Source organism: Agelaius phoeniceus, chromosome 28 (genome assembly GCF_051311805.1).
Source record: "Agelaius phoeniceus isolate bAgePho1 chromosome 28, bAgePho1.hap1, whole genome shotgun sequence".
NCBI lineage: Eukaryota > Metazoa > Chordata > Aves > Passeriformes > Icteridae > Agelaius > Agelaius phoeniceus.
Genome location: NC_135292.1, coordinates 5773168 through 5791704, shown reverse-complemented (window position 1 = coordinate 5791704; position 18537 = coordinate 5773168). Strand labels below are relative to the sequence as shown.

General features: G+C 54.8%; 1 protein-coding gene across 1 annotated transcript in view; it reads right to left on the bottom strand.

Moving 5' to 3' along the window:
- LOC129126583 (uncharacterized) overlaps positions 1–18537 on the bottom strand; it is a 311266-nt gene that overhangs the window by 180424 nt on the left and 112305 nt on the right. Inside the window, exon 5 of the mRNA XM_077191255.1 lies at positions 8308–8889. Coding sequence (XP_077047370.1) covers positions 8308–8889 — 582 coding nt within the window. The remainder of the gene's footprint in view (positions 1–8307; positions 8890–18537) is intronic.

Here is an 18537-nt window from a genome sequence, read left to right as displayed (position 1 = left end):
GGGGAGCTGCAGACACTGATCACTGGTAAGGACAGCACCAGGGCCATGGCCTGGGGCTGGTGATCTGGTGTCTCCTTCCTGCTGCTGCTTTCTGCTACAGATAACAGCCTGGTGCCAAGGTCTTGTTGCTGAGGTGATAAACGGCTGGGGAGATTCCCTCCCTGCTCTTGTCTGCACGAGTTCTAATGCTCAGCACCAGGAAGGATTGGGCCAGAATGGAGGCATTTGGGGTCTCAGGGCTGAGGCTGAGACAGACAGGCAGGCAGAGCAGCTCCTCCTGGCTGATGCAAACATTAGCCCTGTGCTGGCCAGGCCAGTGATCCATAGCTATGGGTCCACAGTGATGGTGGTGCTGGGTATTCACTGGGAGAAGAGGAGGTGTAAAATGAAGCTTCTGAAGCTGCTTGGGATCCTGGAAGCTGCTCAGACCCCACTTGACCACAGTGGTTGTTTGGCCAGCTGAAGTGATGGAATTCATTGGGCTGTGCAGGGACAGTTTTCTGTGCAAACATGAAGGACTTTCAGGGGGGATGAAATACGGCCTCATAGTAGAAACAGCTGGGCTGAACACTCTTTATTCCAGCTATGAATCTTTGCTCTTAAGAGCAAGAGATTCCACCTTTCATTAAACCAGAACTTCTTGTTGTTGTTGTTGTTGTTGTTTTGAGGAACAAAAATGACCTTTCTTGTTTATTTTATTAGCATTTTTAAATCGTTCTAGTTTATTTCATTAGCATTTTAAATCATCTTGTCACCCACTGCAGGCATGAAACATGAGATGTTACCAAAGTGTAGCTCACTTCAGACAGGGAGTGCTGATAGTTGGCAGATCTGTACAGGTGTCCTCATCCTGGGTGCACTGGATGTTATCCCATCCAAGCAGGCAGTTTAACACAAGCAGCTATTTCACTGAGCTTAATTAACAACAGAAATAAAAACTATATCTTTAGAACAAAGTTACTTTGACATCTACCATCACTCAGCGAGAGGTTTATTGTTATGGACACATAATATTGGCTTTTTGCAGAGATTAAAATGGATTTTCTATCTGTGGTGTTCAAGTAACTTTGTTATTGTCTTGGTTTGAAAAGCCAGGTGTCTGCTAAGGAAGGCAGGAGCCTCCCCTGGAATGGAAAATGTAAACCCCTCCCTCTGAATTGTTATAATTTTGAAATGAAGGAGCTTTCAGGCAAAGATATGGGAATAGGAATAACAGTTCTTTTTTAGGAAAAATTAAAAATATAAATGCAGTAGTACAAATGAAAAAAACCCCACTGACAGAGTCAGAACAGGACGTGACACCCTGTGGGTCAGGGTGCTGGCAGCAGTCCCATTCAGTGGTGGCTGCAGCCCTCCTGCAGTGCCAGGTGTGGCTCTGTTGGAGCAGGGATCCTGGAGAAGGGTGGAGTTTCCCTCTGAAGGTCCAGGGCTGCTGTAGATGGGCCTGGGAATCTTCCTTCCTCTGGGAATCCAGTTGGAAAAGGCTGATCCTCTGGGAATCCCGTGGAGAAGGAAGATAGCTGCTCCTCTGGGAATCCAGTTGGAAAAGGCTGATCCTCTGGGAATCCCGTGGAGAAGAAAGACAGCTGCTCCTCTGGGAATCCAGTTGGAAAAGGCTGATCCTCTGGGAATCCAGTGGAGAAGAAAGACAGCTGCTCCTCTGGGAATCCAGGAGGAAAAGGCTGATCCTCTGGGAATCCCATGGAGAAGAAAGACAGCTGCTCCTCTGGGAATCCAGGAGGAAAAGGCTGCCTACAGTGTTCCAAATCTCAGATTCTGTCCAGGTAGGAATGCTTGGCTCCTCCCCCTGGGCGGAGCATCTCCCAATGGGATGATGTCATTTAATCAGCCATGCAGTGACACTCAGTGGCACATTACCAGAAGATTAATAAATAATAATCAATGGCCTATTAATGGAACACACCTCCCCAGAGGGAGGATTGGTTGTGGAAGAGAGAAACTGCCCAATGAACAGAAGATAACTGCCCCACCACTGACAGATGGCAAACAGAACACACACTTATCTTGCACTCCAGGACCTGTCCCCACTGGCTGCCCCCATTCTCCAGAGTTCATGGTGTCCAGGGAGGCTGCAGCTGCCGGTGCCGGGAACAAACGAGACGGGTCTGGGTTTCAGAAAGCTCCAGAATCCATTTCTGACCCCCGAAAGACAGGGCAAAAGAAGGGCCGTGGGGCTTTTATAGGGTATCCCAGGGCTGGAGTTTGGGTTTGTGTTGGATCGGCGGGAGAACTGTGGCATGCAATATGACTGATCAGCAAGTCTCGAACTTTATTGAGAGTCACACATATTTATATTGGTGTTAATAAAGCTCATACATATTGCAAAGAAGAGCTCATTATTGGTTAGTTACTTATCGGCCAACTACGCCTACTTCTGCATTCTTGTGGTTATTCTGTTGAAACTATTCTTCATATTTTTGGCAAAAGAGCCTCTTCCCTATCCTGTTGTTGCCTCAAGGGCACAATGTCCTTGCCTTATATGGACACTGACTGCTGACTCCTAGACTTCTCTCCTTCTTGCTTAACCAGGGGTATTATGTCGACGTGACCTTTCTCAGCCAGCCAAGTGTCCACAAAGCTCAGCGGGACAAGGCTCCTGTCCATGCTCTCCCACATTCCACAGTGCCCAGGCCACACCAGGAATGCTCAGAGCTGCAGCCAAAAGCTTCCTATCGATCCTCTCTTGCAGAGGACACCAGCACAGAGGCACAGGTGCCACCTCCTCCAGCTAAGCCCAGGAGATGCACCTCCTCACCAGCTGCAAGAGCAGGACGCTTATGTGCCAGCCGCCCCTCCCAACCCCGTTCTTCCCCTCATGCCTTGAAGGCGCATCCCCACCTTGAGACACCCAGGGTGGGAAGAAGAGCTGGCTCCGGACGATGTCCTCGTTGGTGTGGAAAGGAAGGTGCCCACAGAGCAGCTCATAGAGCAGGATGCCCAGGGACCAGATGGTGGCTGGCTGGCCATGGTAGCAGCCAAAGAGGATCCACTCCGGTGGGCTGTACTCCGGCGTTCCTATGGGACACGGGCGCAGCTCATCAGGCCCATGCTGCTCCCTCCCTCCCAGCCAGCTCCCGTTCCACAACAGCCAGCCCCTGCCCTGCCACAAAGCAACTTGGCTGCAGCTGGCTGAAGATGGATTCCCCCTCCTTCCTTGCCTCCTTCCTTCCCCCCCTCTTCCCCCTCTGCCAGCCAAGGGGGGAACTCCACTGCCCGGCTGGGCCCCGGCTTTGGGCTCACCTGACATCTGGGTGTAGAACGTGTCCTGGAGGATCGTGCCACAGCCGAAGTCGATGAGCTTCACCTTGCCCGTGGCCAGGTCGACGAGGACGTTCTCGGCCTTGATGTGGGGGTGCAGGACGCCGCGGCTGCTGCAGTGCCCCATGGCCTCCAGCACCTGGCGGAACAGCCACCGCCCCACGGGCTCCGTCAGGAACCGCCGCTCGTGCAGGAAGTACCAGAGTTGCTGACAGCGCTGCGGACGCTCCATGAGCAGCGCGAAGCCCTCGGGCACCTCGAACCAGTCCAGGAGCCGCACGACGCCGCGGAAGCCAGGCCGTGACACCTTCCACAGCAGCGCCAGCTCCAGGGGCACAAGGGCGCCCTTGCGCTGCGGGGGGACCGCGATGCCGTCAGCAGGGCCGAAGCTGCGCCGTGCCTTGGGCAGCCCCTGCCCGGCCCCGCCGCAGCTCGCCATGGCCCGGTCCGGGGCGCTGCGCGGCCCCCGCTCACTCCACGCTCGCTGCCCTCGCAGCGTTCCGGCTGCCGCCCTGCCGGGCCTCGCCTCAGCCCCGCCCGGCACGCCCCGCCGGCTCCTCCCGCTGGCCCCGCTCACTCCCCAGCCGCGCCCACTCCGAGATGCGCTCCCGGGACACTCGCTTGATGGCCGCCTGCGAGCCAAGGCCAGCGGCGGGCTGAGCTCATCGCCCGCCGCCCGCCGCCGCCCTCCGAGCCCGCCCCGTCTCTTCCCGGGGCGCAATCGGTGAGGCGGGGACCGGAGTAAACGCTGCCGCAGCCGCCGCTGCCCAGCAGCGGGCCCTGCCGCTAGAGCTGCTCTAGGGGAGGCCTCTCCGCCCGTGCGGGCGGCACCGCGCTCCCGCTCTTCTGCCCGGGGCACCCGCCCGCCCGGCGCGCTGCTGCTTGCCGAGCCGCCCCAGGCTGCGGTGGCTCGGGGCCGGCGGCCGAGCTGGCGAGCGGCGGAGCTCGGAGCGGGGCAGCTGCCGGCCACGCTGTCGGCCACGCGGCGGGAGCCGGGCGGCCGCGGGCGGAACCGCGGCAGGGGCTTCGTTCGGGGCCGGGGCCTCGGCCGGGGCTGGGCCAGAGCCCGCACCAGGCGCAGCCAAAAGCCCGCACTGCTCCGCCAGCACCAGAGCGAGCGGCTCTTCCAGCGGCGCCACAGCCAGGACGGAGAGAGCCCGGCCGAGGCGGAACCACGGCGGGCCGGGCAGGGGCGGGCACGGGGCGGCCCCGCCGAGGGGCGCCTTGCGGGACGCGGCATCAGCCGGGCTGGGAGAGGCGGAACACGGACGGAACGGCACGGTACGGGAGTAGAGTGAGTGTGAGAGGGAGAAGGGGATGGGGAGCGAGTGAAAAGTCAAGCGGAAAACCGATCGAGAGAAGCGCTGCTGCTGCTGCTGCTGCGGAGCCGCCGGAGCTCGCGGCCGTTCCTCCGTTGCCCCCGCGAACCCAACGGAGGAGCCGCCGCGCGCCCCAAGGAACGAAAGAGAGAAACAAACAAATCACACCCCAAAGTCATTCCTATTAGAGAAGTAACCAAAGAAAACAATGTAGCAATAACGAAGACTGTTGGCTTCTGGCTTCTTTCATCTTTGCATGAGGCCAAGCATTTCATGGGGAACAATTGCCTCTTCTGACAATTTTGCCAGAGTGGACAGGAGCAGAGCATTTACTTTTCAAGTAGAAAAGGGAAATCGTGTCAGTAATGTCATCTCTGTCTCTGTTGACACAGTTGCAGGCTGTCAAAAGACATGGTCTGCAGTGTGGAACTTGGGGCCAAGTTTCTTTTTCTGCCAGAGGATGAGGAGGGGAAGTATCCCAGAATCATGGAGTCATGGCATGGTTTGGCTTGGAAGGGATCTGGAAAATCCCATGGCTGCAACTCTCCTGCTGTGGCTGGGGATCCCTTGCACTGGACCGGCTTGTCTAGAGCTCCATGCAGCCTGGCCTTGAACACTGTCAGGGACGGGACATGCCCACCTTCTCTGGGCAACCTGTTCCAGGAGAGTCTTTTTTCTGAATCCCTTACCTAAACCTAATCTCTCTCCATTTGGATCCATGCTCCCTTGTCCTGTCCTTGCCTGCCCTCATACAAAGTCCCTGTCCAGCTTTCTTGTGTGTTGCCCTCAGGTACTGGAAGGCCGCAGCTGGATCAAGGCTGGGTCTCTTTCCCAGGCTGAAGAAGCCGAGCTGTGTCAGCCTTTCCTTGCAGGAGAGGAGCTGCAGCCCCGGCACCATCTGGGTGTCCCTGCTGGGCCCCTGCTGCAGCGTGTCCACGTCCTTGCCGTCCGTGCCGGGGAGCCCGGCAGAGGCGGAGGCAGCGCTGCAGGTGCAGGGTCAGCGGCGGGGAGGAGACCCGGCCCTGGCAGCGGCTCCGGGAGCAGCGATTGGTGCTGGGCCGCCCGCACTGCAGAGAGCCGGGGCCCTTGTGCCTGCCCTTGTGCCCAGGGCGCCTTTCCCCGCCGCCCGCTCGCCCGCCCGCTCGGGGGAAATGCCCCCTGTGCCGCCCCTCAGGGCCGCCCCTCGCCGCTGCCCCGGGCGCTCCCGGCGCCGCCTGGAGGGGCCCAGGCCTCGGCCTCACCCTGCTCAGCCCGAGGCCTGGAAAAGCAGATTCAAACACCCACCCAGAAAGTGCCCCAGGATGCCAAGGTCAATCTTTTGTCACCAGCACGGCTTTGCTATCAGAGTCTGGACGGGAGTAGAAAATCACCAGGGGAAAAGAGCATGAACAAGTTCTGCCTTGGCACTACCTCAAGCTGTGGGGTACCAGTTTTTGGTTTCACTGGCTCTGGATTGAAGGCACTTGAGACAGTAATTCATGTTCAGACTCAAGTGTTTATTATTTCTTATCAGTAAAACAGCCTCATTACTGGGAGTTCAGCAGCTTTTCATTAGAAGGCACAAAATGGCCAACAATCTCTTGTTCCAAGGTCTTTTAAGACTAAACTATCCAATTAGGAACTGACACCTAGATTATTTTCCCTTTTAACCCAATAACTGATCCCAAAGAGCCTGCAATGTGGAATTTCTGCCCAATTACAAAAAGCCACCCAAACTCATGAAGAAGAAGGAAGAAGCATGAAGAAAAAACCCAGGACGAAACACTGTGCCCTCCATTTTGCTTCCAACCACAACATACTAAAAATCCCAAAACCTCAACTTCTCAGAGTCAGAATAGACCAAAGCCCAAACACTGGAGGTGATAAAAATGGACTAAAACCACAACCAAGGAATCTGCATTGCCCTGAAATACCTTTCCCCTTACATCAGCCTGGTGCATATTCATAGACCCTCATGCATATCCATAAACTACTTTACATATTCCAAGAATGATTTTACATGGCCCCTCCCTGGGTCTGCCTTTTCAGAGCATGTGTGTTTCTTGGCTGTGGTTTTGGCTCCTTCTCTTTATCACCTCCAGGTTTTGGGCCTTGGTGCACTCTGCCTTCAGACGGGGAGTGCTGATAGTTGGCAGATCTGTACAGGTGTCCTCATCCTGGGTGCATTGGATGTTATCCCATCCAAGCAGGCAGTTTAACACAAGCAGCTATTTCACTGAGCTTAATTAACGACAGAAATAAAAACTATAGAACAAAGTTACTTTAAAAAACAGTCCCAGCCCATATTTGATCCCAGTCCAGTTGATCCCAGTCTGTGTGGTCCTGATCCATATGGTCCCAGCCTGTGCAGCCCCAATCCAAAGGATCCCAGTCCATATTTGATCCCAGTCTGTGGGGTCCTGCACACACTCCCAGGGTCTGGAATTCCAGTTCCCAGCCAGGAAAAAATGTTCCTGCCCTTGAACTTCCTTCCTATCCCCTCAACAAAATGCAATAAAATTATAAACAAAGAAAAAATAATTGAAATTAAATAAATTATAATAAAAAAATCTCAACTCTTCTTTACAATACTCCAACTATGATTTAACTCAAACCAAAAATAACTATTACTATAATATTACCAATGCATATAAATAAACAAATTATATATCAAGAAATACCTTTTGAAAATTTTAACTCGATGACTAATGTACTTTAGATAAAAATATCTAAAGAAACAAACAAGCCATCTAACACCTCTTAGTTAAACAATTCATATTACAAATATACTAAACACAAAACCAAACACCACTATAATTTCTCAGACATTTCAACCAAACAATTAAACTTTAATAACATCCTTAAGTACTCTTGAAAAATTAAAATTATTTTTAAAAAATTAATTGTGTGTGGGTGGTTTTATTTCAATATTGGTTTTTGGATTGTTTGGGTTAGATGATTTTAAAAATGGGATTTTTATAGGAATTGAATCAGCTGAGAAGGTGGCACTCTGCAAACAGAACTGACTGAAAATGAACGGGACAGAAATCAGTAACTCGGAAAGTTTTATTTGCTATCAAATACATCCCACACAATCCCCATCCCATTGCTCCAAATTGGGATCCCACTTCTCCCAATCTCCTTCCAACCCCATCTCACCCTGGTGGGTGTGGAATGGATTGAGTTCGGCATGGGATTGAGTTTTTTTTAGGAGGGAACAAGGAATTTAAGGTAGGATTGAGCCTTTTTGGGTTAAAGTTCAGTTATTTTCAGTGGAATTTGAGTGGTTTGAGGGGACAGATCCATCCCTCTTGGCTTTTGGAGTGGAAACACATGGAGAAGAGAAAAAAATTCAGGCAAAACCAAAGGACAAGCAGCCAGGAGTGTTCCCAACATGGATCACAGGGAATGTGAGTGACCAGGGCTGTGCCCAAAGTGCCTCCTCCAGTGGGGGATGGAGCTGCAGCAGCGCACGAAGCTCTTCCCGCACTCGGGGCACTCGCAGGGCTTCCCTTACCGGTGCCTCCGTTGGTGTTGGGTCAAGTGAGAGCTCCTGGAGAAGCTCTTCCCACACTGGGGACACTCGTAGGGCCTCTCCCCTGTGTGGATGCGCCGGTGGGTGACGAGGTGGGAGTTGCGCTGGAATCCCTTCCCACAGTCGGGGCATTGGAAGGGCCTCTCCTCTGTGTGAATCCAATAGTGCTGGAGGAGATGGGAGCTGGTCTGAAACCTCTTCCTGCATTTATCACACTCGTAGGGCCTCTCCCCTGTGTGGATGCGCTGGTGGGTGACGAGGGTGGAGTTGTTCTTGAATCCCTTCCCACAGTCGGGGCATTGGAAGGGCCTCTCCTCTGTGTGAATCCGATAGTGCTGGAAGAGACTGGAGCTGGTCAGAAACCTCTTCCCACACTTGGAGCACTCATAGGGTCTCTCCCCAGTGTGGGTCCTCTGGTGGCTGATCAGGTGGGAGCTCCTCTTGAAGCTCTTCCCACACTCCCCACACTCATAGGGTCTCTCCCCAGTGTGGGTCCTCTGGTGGCTGATCAGGTGGGAGCTCCTCCTGAAGCTCTTCCCACACTCTCCACACTCGTAGGGCCTCTCCCCAGTGTGGGTCCTCTGGTGCCTGATCAGGCTGGAGCTCTCTCTGAAGCTCTTCCCACACTCCTCACACTCGTAGGGCCGTTCCCCAGTGTGCATCCTCTGGTGCCTGATCAGGTGGCAGTTCCACCTGAAGCTCTTCCCACACTCCACGCATGTGTGGGGCTTCTCCCCATCATGGAGCTGCTCATGGAGCACCAGCTCCGAGCTCTGCCTCCATCTCCGGCCGCCTTCCCGGCCCAGGCTGGCTCTTTCCCCCTCACATCCCCGCCATCTGCGTTTGCAGCCCCTCCTCGTGCGGCATCTCCGGGCCTTTTCCTCCCCGTTGGCTTCCTGCGCCGTGGAGCCGCTCAAAACGGCCTCTGCCACCAGGTTCTGCCGCGGGCATTTGTCCTCCCTGCTCTCCATGCTCAGCTCCTGCTCTGGGCGAGGAAGGACAAGGACAGCATGGGATTTGCCTCCGTGCCACAGGCAAGGGCATCGAGATCCCCCCAGGGCTGTGCTGCAGCCGGGGGCCGTGCTGGGCTGGGAGATGGAGCAGCACAGAGGGGAAAGGGGCACTGACTTCCTCCTCACCTGCCTCAGTGTCCCAGAGCATCTTCCTCTTCCTCACAGCCTCACAGGGGTTGGCAATGTGAAATCCTGGTTTGGAGAAAACAAGGGATGAGCACCTGGAGTTTGAAGGTCCCCCCACCTAAGTCCATCTCTACAAGTCACCGGCCATCTGGGCTCCAGAAAACCCTCCCAAACACCAAGATTCAGCCATGAAAAAGCCTTCTAGGAGTTCCCCATCCCTGGTCCCTCCCCTCTGGTGTTCGGGGATTCCCCCCTGTCCCAGCTGCTGGGGTCAAACTTGGATTGGGGGTCCCCCTTCTCCTGGGTGCCCGCCCTGCCCAGGCTGCTGGCAGTGCCAGCAATGCCAAAAGCTCCCCCCTCTTGGCCCTCCCCATTTCGGGATGCCGGGGCTGTTTGGGCTCCCGGGCTCCCTTCTCCCCTCATTCTCTGCTCTGGGCTGCAGCGGCTCCAAGGAGTCCCCCCTGCCCCTCTCCAGGCTCTTGAGGCTCCCGCCAATGGCGGCGCTCCCCCCTCTCTGGCCTCCCCACTTTGGCCTCCTGGGGCACACAGGGCTCTGCTCCTCCAGGCTGCCTCTGCCGGCAGCCGCCACCGCCACCCCCCGATGTCCCCCCGAGGGGCCTTTTCCGCTCAGCCTTGGACTTCTTCATTCTCCAAACATCCCCCCAAAAACCCAACCCAGGGACCCCCCGGGATATCCGGGCCGGGCTCCCCCTCCCCGCTCACCGGAGCCATGGGGGGGGCGATGATCCCACAGGTGGGGGCTGCGAATTCAGGCAGGGAGCGAGACCGCGTGGCTCCCGCAGCTCAGCCTTGATCCGCCTTTGTCCCTCCTCTTCCTCTTCCTCCCGCTCCTCCTCTGTCTCATCTCCGCCTCCTTCTCCTCCTGCCCTCTAACCCCGCCTCCTTCACTGCTCTTTCTCCTCCCGCTCCTCCTCTTCCATCCCCCCTCCTCCTCCTCCTCTGTGTTATCCCCACCTCCTGCTCCTCTTCCATCCCGCCCCTTCCATTCCTCCCCCTGCTCCTCCCCCCTTACCCCGCCTCCTCCTCCCCCTCCATCCCTGCCCTTCCCTCCCTCCTCCTCCTCCCCCAGCAGCAGCCACACCCTCGGTGCCCCGTTCCCGCAGCCCTCGCAGCCCGCGGCAGCAGCGGCCATGGAGCCGGGCCAGGTCGGCATGGGCAGCGCGGGGCTCTCGGCTGCTCCCAGCCGCTGCGGGCGGGGGGAACCCGGCCCGGGCCAAAGGAGAGGCAAACTGGGCAAACTGGGGGCAGATCACAAAGCTAAGGATGCAGCAGAAAATGGAGCTGAAAGAGTTATGTTAATATTCACTCCAAACGAGGAACAACTGGAAATTCCAAAGTTTAGGGAAGCCGAGAAAAAAGAATTAAACAAGATAGGAAATGAACAAGATAAATCAGGGAAATAGAAACTTCTACATGACTTAATAAAATGTGCTTACTAGGAAAAGATTAGAAGACGTGCATCAGAAACCCCACTGGCGTACTCAAGCTTTGTGTGATCATTTCTTAAGGAATTTTGGGTGCACTGGGATTTTTGGTGTAGCAAAGCAAGTCACTGAAAGATGCTTAATTTGCCAAAGGATAAATAAAAAGGTGATGAGAAAAACAACATTAGGAGGTCATGAGTTAGCTCGTCGACCATTTCAAAATATCCAAGCAGAAGTTTAGATTTGTTAGGTTCTGGATTTATTTGGAAAAAAACCCATTTAATCTAGAAGAAAGAGAAGATGCCATATGTTAGACAGGAGATTTTAGGAGAATAAAAATCTTTGAAGTATCAGAAACACCCGAGGAAAAAACCAAGAAAATAAAAAGGGGAAATGAAAGGGAGGGGAACAAGAGGAAAAGTCAGAAAGAGAGTGGGATCCTCTGCAGCTCTTGCCCCCTCCGTTGGCGGCCGAGGCGCCTGTCCCGGGTCCCGGCTCGCTGCCCGCCTCAGCTCCGCCTGCCCCGGTTTCCATCCCAGGTGCGGGCTCACTGCCCAGGGCAGCTCCACCTGCCCCGGCGCTGGCGGTGAATTTGTGTGCCCTGGCCGCACTGCCCGGCCCGCGGCCGCTCTGCCGGCCATGCTGGGCAAGATGGGGTTGCTCTGTCCTGCCGCGTGGGCCGAGGTCACCGCGCCGACCGCACCGAGGGCGGGTCCCAGCCATCCCATCCCCGGCTGCCCTGCCCGTGCCAGCTGCGCTGGGCAGCGCCGCTGCTGCTGCTGCCGGGGTCTCCCACCTGCCTTTTCTCTGCCGGGAGCTGCCGGATCAGCCGCCATAAGCCATGTGGGGGCTGCCCACGCTCCAGCTCGGCCTCCACGGGAAGATCCCCCTCTGGCGATTCCGGCAGCAGACCCTGCCCACACTCCGACCGAGCCTCGGCGGGATATCCTCCCCTGACCCCTCCTGCTCTGAGTTACGTCCCCTTGGTAACCACAGCTCCGGCTGTTCAGGGAAAATCCCTCTCTCTACAGGAAGCACCTTATCGAAACACTAGGAGCTCAGTTAAAAGGCAGCCCTCTCCAAATTCTTTCCCAAAACACGGGAGAAAGGCTACAGAAGGTAAAAAAGTGAAAGAGTTAGATGAAGGGATTGCTCTATTGCCGTTCAGAGAGGTTCCCATGGCAGGGATGCGCTGCCCCGCCCCGCGGGAGCCACCGGCGCCCCTGCCGGCCGTGCCCGGAACTGCACCCAAGGGGAAAGCGCCGCGGCCGAAAGGCCGGGACCGGCTCCGGGCTCTGTTTGTTGTCACTGCCGGAGCTGTTTATACACACTACTATTATTATATTATACACACTAGGAAAGAACCGTTATTCCTAATCCCATATCTTTGCCTGAGAGCCCCTTGATTTCACTATCCTAAAAATTAAGAGGGAGGGGCTTTGCATTCTCCATTCCAAGAGAGGCTTTTTCTGCCTTCCCAAGCAGACACCTGTCTTGTAAAGCAAGACAAGCACCCACAGGCACTGAGGGGGGCTGCAGGAGGGGCAGAAGAAGGCCCTGCAGCACTTGGGCACAAAGGCCCAGCAGGTGAATGCAAGAAGGGAGCAGCAAAAGGCCAAGCTGAAGGCAAAGGCCAGGGCAGAGCTCCTACAGCCCCTGAGGGATCAGCCCCAGGGCCCAAGGGGGCCCCAGCACCCAGGGCACGGCTCGGCCGCAAGCACCCGGCAGAGGCATTGCCCTCCTCGGCAGGGCACAGCCCACCCAAACAGCCCCTGGCAAGGAATCAGGGCTCCAGCTGCAGGGCACAAGGACACTGCAAGCAGAGACAGCAGCACCCTCAGGACCAGCAAGTCCACCCCGTGATGGACATGGATTGGCAGGGCTGTCACAGCTCCCATCACACCAGGGACCCTCCACACTGGAGCCCTTGAGAACATTCAGGTGGGTCTGCATTGAGAGGAGGCATTTCCTGATGGACACAGGGGCCTCTCAATCTGCTCTGAATCTTAGACCTAAAGGGGAAAATAGTAAAGGAATATTTTAATTTTTAAGGGAATGAGTGGGAAAGATGAGCAGGTATGATTTGTTCAACCACTATTAGAAGCTGTGGGGGATAGGTTTGAAATAAATTAATTTCTTTTTCTTCCTCCTGTGATTGTAATTAACTAGGAAGGAGTTTGACAGCTGGATTTTAATACTGTAAAAAGAGATACAGAGGCTAGTTCTGTTGTACCTCTGTGTCAAAAGTCTGACAAGGCCTATGCTGAAGTGAACCCAGAAGTGTGGGCAGCCCCAGGGAAATACAGAAAATTAGATATGGAGCCTCTACAAATTAAAGCAACCAGGACAAGCACTAGCCTGTTCCAAGAGAGGGAAGGAAGGGCTCACAGCCTGGTATTGAGTCCCTGTTAAAGGCAGGGCTTTTGGAGCCAAGGGTGTCTCCCTACAACACTCCTATCTTGCCAGTCAACAAACTGGATGGATGGACACAAGGAGGAAACACAGAATTTTCAAGTGTTAAAATTAAGATTAACTGAGGCGAGTGGCCTGGGCCTTCCAGACAGGGAAAAAGAATTTGAATTATAGGTGGGCGTTAAACGGGGTCTTGCCAAAGGAATTCTTGTGCTAAAATGTTTAACCCAGTGGCCAGAGAGCAGCCTCATTGTCTGCAGAATTGTGCAGCCACAGCTTCCGTGGGAGCAGAGGCCTGAAAACTGATGACAACAGGAGGATCTCCTAGAGTTCAAGTCTGGCATCAAGTTAAAGCTTTGACAACCAAAAGAGCCTCTAAATGGATGAGCAGGGCTCGGTGATTACAGTATGAAACTTGTTCAGTGGCACAGGAGGATTCAGAACTGGGGACAGGGCAAGGGTTTAACCCAGCCTCCTGTTTGAACAGCCTGGAGAGGGGCTGGCAAGGAACCCAGGACTGCACTCAAGGGACAGAGCTCCCGAGCCAGGCTGGGAGAGATTGATGGGACATTCCCTGGCCTGAGGGAGACAATGTGTTTGTGGATGGCTCTGCAAGGGCAGCAGGAGGGAAAAGAGCTACAAGACAGGCTGTTATTAAGGAAGGGGAATCAGACAAAGCGCAGGTCACCGGCCCATGCTCAGCTCAACCCGCGGAGCTGTGGGTGCTTGTAAGAGCCTGGCACTGAAATGCCCTGAGCAGGAAGGCTTCAAAATCTTCTGCTGACACCATGGCACCTAACAGGGGGGCAAAAGCAATTCTGACTGCTTCAGCAAGCACTGGATCACTTATTAACCTATTTCTAAAACAAATAATTCAAAGATAATGGATTGTGGGAGCAATAGATTCAGATGGGGAACTCATTTTACAGGAAAGACCCTTCAGGGGGTTATGGCAGCTTTAGGAATACAATGGGACCTCCATAACCCCTGGCAAGCCCAGAGCTGGGGTTGGGTAGAAAGAATGAATGGGGAAATAAAGAAACACCTTTGGAAGCCGGAGATAGAAACCAAGATGCCATGGGTACAGCTTTTGCCATTGGCTTTGGCAAGAAAAAGAGCCAGACCCAAGGCAGATATTCAATTATCTCCCTTGGAATTCATGTCTGGAATTCCTTACCTGGGCAATTCTCCACCTAGTGCAGGGTGGAAATAAGGGATGTAAATTTAAGGCAGGCTGTAGCCAGGATCCTGTCTCCTGTGGAATCTCTCCCGCAGGAAGCTGGGCTGGCACAGAGCCTGCCCTGGGACTTTGCTGTTGCCAACACCCAGCCAGGCCATCGGCTCCTGCCTAAGGAGTGCAAAGCAGCACCACTGGTGGCCAAGGGGCCCACGCCAAGTGTCCCTGAGGCCAGAAACAGCCGCCAGCACAGCTGAGCACGGGGGGACCCCTCAGCCTGGCCTCAGGGGCTCTGAAGCCCCGGAGATTTGCACTTCCCGCCTGCAGCAGGACCATGGGAGCCGCCCCTGAGCCTGCCCTGAAGGCAACGCAGCAGCAGCCAGGGCTCCACAGCGGGCCAAGCCCCTGGGCCTGCCCACAGATCCTCTGCTCAAACCCTCGGGAATCCTGGCCACCCTCCCCTGGCACCTCCAGCCACTGCGGCCAAGCCTCGCTGCCGCTGCTGCAGCTCCAGCGCTGGCTGGGCCTGCACTGCCACAGCTGCTGGGGAGCACCGCGGCACAATTCCACCCTGGGGCTCACTCACACCCACACTCTGGGCTGCCTGCGACTGCATTGCTGCAAAATGTACCCATCCTGGTTCTTTTAAATCTTATTTCTCTGCTCAGAAAGGTTTCTCTACTCAAAGGTTTGCCTTTGGGAAAGAAATTTTAAAGGTTTTATTTAAGGGGTTCCCAGTCTGTTTGGATGTTAAACTCATCTCCACCACTCAATGGAGATGAGTTTAACATCCGAACAGACTGGGAATAGCCCAAAAGACACCCACAGAGATAACGACCAGCAACAAAACATCAACGCCCCGCAGCAAACAGCAACCAACAGCTACCCCAGACACTGCCCCCGCACAGCTGGAGACACCTGGTCTGGAAAAGGCTGAGAAGGAAATCCAGGAGTGTGGGCGGAATTCACACCAGAGGGGAAGAAATCCGAGTCTAATAGGAAACCAAACACTAAAAACTTACACGACTTGGAAGCAATGAACATTAAAGCAGTGGATTTAGATTGGTTCAGACCACGTAAAGTTTAGGAAAAATCGGGTAAAACTGACATGTCATGGAATGATGTTTTCTGCACAGCCGGGCTATGTGTGGATGAAAGTATTTCTGTTGCCCATCCTGGCCAGAACCAAGTAATGCCTTGACTCTCTCACACGAAAGTGATTCTTGGAGAGTTTTTGTTTTCCCTACAGTTTCAGTGATAAGATTACAACATGAGAAACATTTTTTATAATAATCCTACTTTATATTGTCAGGTAGGTTTGGGACAGAAGGGTGAGAATCAATTTTTGGTCAGGGTTTTTCCATGTTCGCCTTTATGTTGCATTTTGCAAAATTGAAGAGCTTTAACCGTGATACTTTTAACTCTTAAATAGTTAATACTTTTTTTAAAAAAAGCAGATTCCGGGGGGCCACATGTGACTCACCAGATGGCAGCCCTGGAGGAGAAGCTTTGGTTCTAGTCAGCCAGGAGAGGAGCTTTAGGAATGCAAATGAACCCTGCTGGGCAAAGCCTGGCCAATGTACCTGGGTCTCTTGCCTGGGGCAGGAATTGGGCTGATTCCCCCTGCCCCTCACCCCGAGCTCTGCCTGCTTGCACTGATGGAATTTGCACAGCTCAAGGCAGAGCCCGGGGTGAGGATATCTGACCCTGCGACAGAAACGGGTGAAGCTGCACAGGGAAACAGCAAATGGAGAATGTTGGGAAAACTTCACTATAAACAAATGGGGGGAATCATCCCTCTGCGCACTCCAACGTGTGCTGTCACTGTCTATGTTATATAGGGTGGATTAGAGCACTGAGATGTTCTTGCTACCACAAGTTCCGGGAAATCAATTGGGAATCCAAGTATTTGATGATTTAATTAGAGAAAAGCAGTCAATTGATGCAGCCCTGGCTGGAGAGAGCGGCCAAAAATGGGGAGAAGATGAACGGCCAGCAGAACAAATCCTACAACACCATGGACCAGCCCCTGGGAACCCAAACCAATTCATATCAGGAGCCACAGAACCCATTCCTCATTTCAATGGCACCATTAGATTACAAGCTGCCCTCGGAATAACCAACCAGACAGCTCCAGCTCCTGACCTTCCTGCTGAGCAATCCACTGAAATGAGGAACACAACATTTCACCATGGGATGGGATCAGATCATCTGTTAGCAGAGAAAAGAGGAGTTTGTGGAAAATCAAATGACTCAAACTGGTCTTGGCAAATAGATGACAAAGCCAAAGTGGTGAAACAGATAACAAAGGAAACAAAAAAGCAGCTCATGTACCAGTCCAAACGTGGAAAGGATGGGAATGGGACATGGTTTTGTGGTTCCCTGGCAGACCATGGGTTAAACGAATGCTGCTTCTGCTCTGATGTGCTACAGCACCTCTCACCTTTTTACCATGCTCCACACCTTGAGAGTGCAGCTCATTCAGCAGCTGAGCGAGGGGCCAGGGACTTGTAGATAAGGAAGTAAGGGGCGAAACCACAGCTTCAATAAATGTTATTAATTAACATGGACTGCTGCTCGCAGAAAGTCCCGCTAAATTCCTGAACGTCGAGAACAAAAAAGACTTAACAGAGCCGTGAATATCGGCTGTTCTACAAAAGTGGGGGTGCACATTAACGAGGACGTGCAGTTGGCAGATCGGGAGGTCTGAACCTTCCAAGTACCTCAGCCAGTGGGCAAAGGGAGAGGGAGATGAGCCGGGAAAATGGGGATAAAAAGGAGGCTGCGAACTACAACAATGGCAGCGAGCGCACGGCAAATGCGCCACGGCCTCTCCCTCTGCTCAGCAATAAAGTCACTTGTACAGGACTCCTCTGTCTCCTTGGGGCACAGAAACCTCCGGCCACGTGAATTTCCCCGCACAGCCGCGGGCACGGGGCAGCCGCCCCTGTGCCAGCCACAGGAACCGGGCCGAGCCAGCGCTGCTCCGGCAGCGGCTCCTGCCGAGGCAGCGGCCGCAAGGAGACCGCGGGCAGCCGCTCCCGCAGCGCCCTCACGGCAGCGGCACCACGGGCCGGACACGGCACAAGGAACCCGCCCGAGCCCCCTGCCGCCCCCGAGGCCCGCAGCGAGCCCCGAGCCCCCGCACAACCCAGCGCGGCTCCCACCTGCGCTGCGGCCGCCTCCCAGCTCCGCCGCCGCCTCACCGGTGGCTCCCGCTCGCTCCCAGTATGGTCCAAATCACTCCCGGTAGGATCCCAGTTGCCCCCGACACGGTCCCAGCGGCTCCCAGTCATGCCCTGTATGGTTCCTTTCACTCTCAGTCCCTCTCAGGAAGAGCCCAGTGTGGCCCCAGGCACTTCCAGGATGAGCCCGGTCACACCTTACCCGATGCCATTTGCCCCCGCTGTGGTCCCAGTTGCTGCCAGTATAAGTCCAGTCACCTCCAGTTTGATCCCAGTTACTCCCAGACACTCCCAGTACTATGCCAGTCACTCCAAGTGTCACCCCATCAGTCCCAGTATGATCCCAGTATGACCCCAGCATGGGGCAGCTGCTCCCAGTATGATCCCAGTTGCTCCCTGCATTATTCCAGTTTCTCTTCTTCTCCCCTACTACAGATCTGATCACTCCCAGTATGATTCCAGTCAGTCCCACGATGATCCAAACCATTCCCAGTCCCTCCCAGTCCAATCTCAATTGTCCCCTGCATGTTCCCAGTAGCCCTCAGTGTGGTCCCAGTATATCCCAGTATGATCTCTGCTGCCTCAGTTCTGCTCCCAGTGGGTTCTTTTCCCAGTCTGTCCCAGTCCATTCCAGTCTGTCCCAGTCTCTCTCCAGCAGCTGCTGCCCACCCCCCCTCCCAACCCCATTCCCGGGCACTGGGACCTCCCCCTGCACCCCCTTATCCTGCACCAACACCCCCCTGCACCCCCTTTCCCGGGTATCCTCCTCTCCCAGCCCCTGGATCCCCCATTTCCGTGAGCCCAGGGAGCCCCGGGCCCCCATTCCCGGCCAGCCCGGGGCACCTCAGCCCCAGCCTCCCTTTGCTGGGAAACCCGGCCTGGGCACGGGGCTCTGCGGCCGCTCTGGGATTTATGATCCCCCAAAGGAAAGGGAGAGAACAGCAGAGAGAGAGAGAGCGAGAGAGAAGGAGATTGGGAATCAGGGATCGGGTCCCAGCGCCCAGCCCTGCTCCGCCGGGGGTGGGACCCGCACCCGCAGCAAAAATTGGCTCCGCTGCTCCCGCTGC